At 47.9% G+C, this 6,269-nt stretch overlaps 1 protein-coding gene across 1 annotated transcript in view; it reads left to right on the forward strand.

The window, feature by feature from the left end:
• LOC119276148 overlaps positions 1-2,266 on the forward strand; it is a 6,758-nt gene extending 4,492 nt beyond the window's left edge. Inside the window, exon 2 of the mRNA XM_037557142.1 lies at positions 1,682-2,266. Coding sequence (XP_037413039.1) covers positions 1,682-1,992 — 311 coding nt within the window. The 3' untranslated portion in view covers positions 1,993-2,266. The remainder of the gene's footprint in view (positions 1-1,681) is intronic.
• Positions 2,267-6,269: the final 4,003 nt, after the last annotated feature.

Genomic DNA, 6,269 nt, shown 5'->3' on the forward strand with positions numbered 1-6,269 from the left:
AAGGGAAGCAGCGGCGGCGTAGGGTTTTGGGGAGGAGGGAGGCGGCGGCGGCGGCTACGGGAGAGGTAGCGGCGGCGGCAGCTGTAGGGTTTGGAGTTGGCGGCAGCGGCGGCTATGGGAGGGTGCGGCAGCTGCGGGTTGCGGAAGCGAGAGAAGATCTCGGTAAACTGATACCATGTAGAGAGAATATTTGGTGCAACTCAATTGTATTCCAGGGAGTCGGTCACAATATATACACAGGATATCTTGCGTGACAAGGAAACTAATCCTACCATATCTCTAGGAGTCAACTATACAAGGCTAGAGAAGATAGGAATAGCAATACAAATATGTCACGTTCAACATATTTCTTGATAGATCAAGTGATTTTCATTTTATGGTTTAGATGTTGATATTTGTTTCTATAAGCTTGGTCAAACTTAGAAATGTTTTGACTTGAGACAGGATTAATTGGTATAAGTGGAAGGAGGGAGTATGTGGTAAGAAAGCGCAAAACAGTCGGTAGCAACCTTCAGGGTAATTTATGCCAGCTACAACATTGCCAATAAGCACAGTGCTGTTGTTACCTTCTTTAGCTGTGGCAGGATATATTTTCTCTTAAAAGTAATGAACGTACTGTAGCATACACACTGAAAAAAATAGTACACTATGGCTTGCTAGGAATGGCTCGCTAAATAAATCAGTGTACAATGTCTCGCTAATAACATATGCTATAGCGCGGTTAAGCATGCTAATAGTGGATTTTAAGGCCGGCGCTATTTTGCTATAGCATGCTATTTTTTTCACTGAGCATATATGATCACGATTTGAAAAATACTCCTTCCATGTACACAATGCGTATTTCGTTTGAAAAGATTATCTACATCTACAATACACAATACATACATTATGGAAACATATTTCATCATAGATGTAGTTATATTAATTTTGTATTCTAGATATTGATATTTGTTTCTATAAACTTGGTCAATCTTAAAATGTTTGACTTAAGACAAGATTAAATGAGGGATGTAGTATGTGGTAAGAAAGTGCAAAACAAATTATTTTTGTTTCGATCAAAACACAGAAACAATTGGTAGCAACCTTCAGGTGTTTTCCCTTCTATTTTCGAAACAGAAACCCATAGCTTTGCAAGGATTACTGTGGTTGCAGCAGAGAAACATAATGCATTGGTAGGCTGCAGTTTGTTTTGGTTACAAGAGAGAAAATATGTGGTAAAGGAGGCGAAAATAAAATTGAGTTTTGGCTAAGTCTATTGAGAACTTGCACATTTCCAGTTTATGGCCACTATGCTACAACATTGCCACTACTACATCATTATTTAGTGCTGTTGCTACTGTTCAGTTGGCTCATGCCTGTGAAGGCCCACTGATAACCAAATGCCGCTCCTAAGGCAAGTATTAGTTGAGCTTGTTATGTGATACATACATACTAATTTTCTGTTGAAGGTATTTTTGTCATTGCACTCCATCATTTTCTCTTTTATGTGCCTGGTCACGACTTCACTTAATAATTCAAGGACCTAGTTTATACCAAGGCGCGCTAAAGAACTTACCGTAGTCAATCCATGTAGGTATGCCTTCTGCGTTATGATTGAAACTGATGTACGGTATGGTTTACTATTGTTTTATCTGATGTTTACCCACATCTTTCAGTAAGTTGACATCCTTGTAACATGCAGTTTATGTATTTGCAACGACCTACAAACGAGACCAGGACAAGAAAAATGCTGAGACCGCAGCAGCAGCAGCAGCTGCAGCAGCATTGTCAGCCCCACCTGCTGCAGTTGCTAAGCATGCAGAGCCTGCTCCTCCGCCGAAAAGAGTACTCCCACCTTTATCCGAAGATGAGCAGCGCAAGGTCTACAAGTGGATGCTGGAAGAGAAGCGGAAGAGCAAACCACGTGACGCTGCTGAGAAGAGCAAAATCAATGAGGAGAAGGCTCTTCTCAAGGAGATCATCAGGGCAGAGTCTCTCCCTCGTTTGTGGTGATTTCATCAGTTCTCCTGCTGGCCTTGGATGTCTTTTCTCCCCCTGCAATTCCAGCAAGGGTATATTTTATTGTCAATCTAGCGCTGTTAGCTGGCACAAATAGTATGGCTTGGCGTGATGATACGTCGACATTTCGTAGCCAAATTTTTTGAGTAACTCCAGTCTCTAGGAAACGGTTGCCTTTTAGATGCAAAATTATGATGGTGGAGTCTATTCTGGAGATATTCTCGCGCACACTAAATGATTGCTCCAAAACCAAGGGGCTGTTTTGTTCGCGTAGCCTGTCTGGAGATGTGCTGAGCTTCAGTGCCATAACTGCACCTGCAGTTGGGCCAGTGACATGTGGGCCTAACAGATGGCTGGCCCACATGCCATTGACCCAACTGCAGGTGCAGTTACGGCACCGAAGCAGCGTCCGTTTTTTGGTATCTAAGACTCACCTTCAGCCTTCAAGCCTCTGGATTTTGTTGCAATAATCAACGTTTATAGTACGATGACCCGTTGAGCATGCATTGAGCTCCTTTTACCTTGTGTACAAAGTTCATTAAACGTGCAGCTCATGGATAAAAAAAATGAGCGTTATTTTTTGTTGAACCGGTATGGGCCCTAGCCCATCAAGATCTGTCTCTTGGGCCCAAGCCCATCAAGATCTGTCTCTTGGGCCCAAGCCCATGAGAGGTGCTGACCTAGAAGAGGAGCCCCTCTTCCCCCTGTCCCGTGCAAGCCGCCACAGACACCAAACCCACGCGAGCGACCAGACACGAGAGTGAACCCTGTCTAAAGGTACCCCCCATGATTCAACATGGTATCAGATGCCGGTGACGGAGGGGCTTGAGGGCTGACGGGAAGGGGGCAGGCCACGACGGCAGAGGTGCGCTGGAGAGGACCAGCGGGGCTGCTGGCGGAGGTGCGCGCGGCGGCGCTGCCTTCTTTCGAGGAGAGGCGGCTGTGCGCGTGCTGCGAGCGCGCGACGCAAGGCACGTCAGGGCTGCTGCTGACGGTGCAGGGCCAATGGCTGGCGGAGGTGTTGGCGGGAAGAAGAGGAGGAGGAAGAAGGTGGCGGCGGATTTGGGCTGCGTGCGAGTCAGGCTGAGGCAGGGAGCTGCTGCTGAACAGAGGAGGAAACTGCAGCAGCTGCTGCTGCCTTCTGCTGTACCTGGAAGCTTGTTGAGCTGCTGGTGCTTGTGCGACTGCTTCTTGGTGCTGCGGTAGAGGAAGAAAGAGGGGTTGCCTGCTGGACTGCTCGTTCTGGAACAGGAAGAGCCTCGGCTGGACCGCTTGTGTGCTTTACAAAGATTTTTTTTCTCTATGGACTTGCTGTTGTGAGCTTGGTGTTGTGGTGGTGGTGGTGGTGCTCCTTGGAAAGAAGACTCTCTGAGGCTGAGTTTTGTTGATGCTGCTTATCCCGCCAAATGATGGCTGAACCAACTGGTCTTGCCGAGGCTTTGGAGAAGCTCGCTAAGATCCTCGCGGAGTCAAACTTTGGGGCCATCGTTCCTCGACAGGAAGTGGCTCACAAGCTTGAAATGTCGCCCCTGGACATGAAGCTAGAGGGGGCAACAAATTATTTGAGCTGGTCCAGGAGGGCTTTGTGGGCTGTGGAGCAGAAGGAGCTTGATGGATATTTGTTGGGCACCGTCGTAGAACCAAGGGACAAGAGTAGTGCAGAGGGCAAGAGGTGGAAGGTTATCCACTCTGTACTTATGGTGTGGTTGTTGAACTCCGTGGTGCCCTCCATTCGACGCTCTGTGGAGTGGCTATCCTCACCTGCTGAGATATGGAAGATTCTGTCCACTCAATACTCTGGCAAGGGCAATGTCATGCTCATTGCTCAGATTGAGGACAAGATTAGGTTGCTGCGCCAAGATGATGGCATGTCAGTGATGACATACGTGGCAAAACTGCAGGCTCTGTGGGCTGACCAGGATAACTGCGATCCCCTGGAACTCTATGATGCGGCTTCAATTGAGTCAGGGCATAAGTGGATGGCACGCAGGCGTGTGCTAAATTTTTTGACTGGCCTCAAAGGTTGCTTTGATGGCAGGAAGGCTTCCATGTTGCACTAACCTAGTCTGCCTACCATTACTGAAGCTATTGCAGTGATGACTCAAGAGGAGGTGTGCCTATCCCTTTGAGCATGCAGACATGAAGGTTGTGCAAGCTTCGACATTTGCAGTCACTGAGCGCATGGAGTGGGGAGATCCCACCAAATGTCATATCTGTGGGGAGGTAGATCAGTGGAAGAGAGAATGTCCAACTCGTGGCAGAGGCAGGGGATATAACAGAGGGGGACCAGGCAGAGGTAGAAGTGCTAGATGCAGAGGTGGATACTCAGAGACCTCATAGGGCCAGGCTTCTAGAGGTAGAGGTGGCTACTCAGGACACTCAGGGGGTCAGAGGGCTCACATGGCCGTTGCAGGAGACACTGGGACGTCCAAAGGCAAAGATGTAGATGATGTTGTCTATGGAGACTTTGCTCATTGGGCCTCCACTGATGAAGGTAATCCGGAAAGAGCATCTCTTGCTACTAATGAGAGTGCTCCAGAGTGGGTTCTTGACTCTGGAGCATCTAAGCATGTTGCTAGTAACTCCTGTGTGTTCGAGTCTTACACTAAGCATCCTCCCTCTCACATGGGCACTATACAAACGGCTGATGGCACAAAACAACCAGTCATAGGGGTTGGTACAGTAAAGTGTACTCCGACCATTTCCCTATCATGTGCCACCTTTCCTATCAATTTGGTCTCTTTCAGTGCATTCATTGATCAAATGGACTGTCGTGTGATCCTTAACAAGTTCGATTGCTTGATACAGGTGTGACAGACGAGCCAGACGGTTGGGACTGGCACCAGGTGTAGGGGGCTCTGGTACATGGACCAGGAGGTGCAGACGGACTTGGTGTGTGCTGCGACCATGGAGGATAAGGAGAAGCAGGCGATGATCCATCACTGTAGGATGGGGCATGTATCTTTTGATAAGATGAGTAGAATATTTCCGGATGTTATGTGTGGAATAGGCAAAGGCAAGCTGACATGTGATGCTTGTGAATATGCAAAACACACATGGGCCTCATATGTGAGTAAGGGGCTCAGGAGCATATCTCCTTTTATGCTTATTCATTCGGATGTATGGACTAGCCCAGTGGTGTCAATGAATGGGAAGAAGTATTTTGCTACCTTTATTGACTGCTATTCTCGCATGACTTGGATTTACTTGATGCGTCACAAGGATGAGGTGTTTAGCTGTTTTCAGAACTTCCATGCTCTTGTAAAGAACCAGTTTCACGTACAGGTCAAGGTGCTCAGGACGGACAATGGAACGGAGTATGTGAACAACATTTTTGGGGCTTTCATGGCTGACCATGGGATTCTTCATCAAGCTTCATGTCCGGACACCCCCCTTAGAATGGAGTGGCCGAACGGAAGAATCGTCATGTTCTTGAGGTTGATCGGTCGTTGGTGTTTACCATGAATGTGCCTAAGTTCTTGTGGGATGATGCAGTTATGACAGCCACATACTTGATCAACCGAACACCTTCCAGGATACTTGGCATGAAATCTCCGTCTGAGTTGATCGTTGGAGATAATAAGTTTGTTGTTCCCCCAAAGTTGTTTGGCAGTACCTGCTTTGTTCGTGATCACCGACCATCTGTTGGCAAGCTTGATCCTCGGGCAGTGAAGTGTGTCTTTCTGGGATACTCGTCTAGTCAGCAGGGGTATAAATGTTGGTGTCCCTCTGAAAAACGCAGGTTTGTAAGTATGGACGTTACATTCAGGGAGTCTGAGCCATTCTATGGTGACCCGACTGATCTCAGTCTGCTGTTTGCAGAGCTTGACCACCTACACCCTGTGCATGATGGTCAAGAGGGGGAGAATGATGTGTCTCATACTCACGGTGATTCTGTGGACATTAACACTGATAATGATGTGTAGGCTCAGGTTCAACCAATAGTGGGTACAATTCCGGTTAGTACCATCACTGATGATGATGTGCGGGCTCATGTCGAGCCAACTGTCGATACACTTAAGATTGGTGCTCTCCAGGTTCCTGTTCAGGATCGATGGCAGACAATACCCTGGTGTACTCTCGGCGGCAACCACAAGTGCAGGGGGAGCAGCAAGGCAGGGAGGCAAGAGTGCAAGGGGAGCAGCAAGGCAGTGAGGCAAGAGTGCATGGGGAGCAGCAAGGAGGCAAGATCATCTGACACAGTGGAGCTGCTCATTGCGTTGCGAAAACCTACACGTGAAGGGACAAGGAAGGGTGAGGTAGCAAGGAAG

This window comes from Triticum dicoccoides, chromosome 3B (genome assembly GCF_002162155.2).
Source record: "Triticum dicoccoides isolate Atlit2015 ecotype Zavitan chromosome 3B, WEW_v2.0, whole genome shotgun sequence".
Taxonomy (NCBI): domain Eukaryota; kingdom Viridiplantae; phylum Streptophyta; class Magnoliopsida; order Poales; family Poaceae; genus Triticum; species Triticum dicoccoides.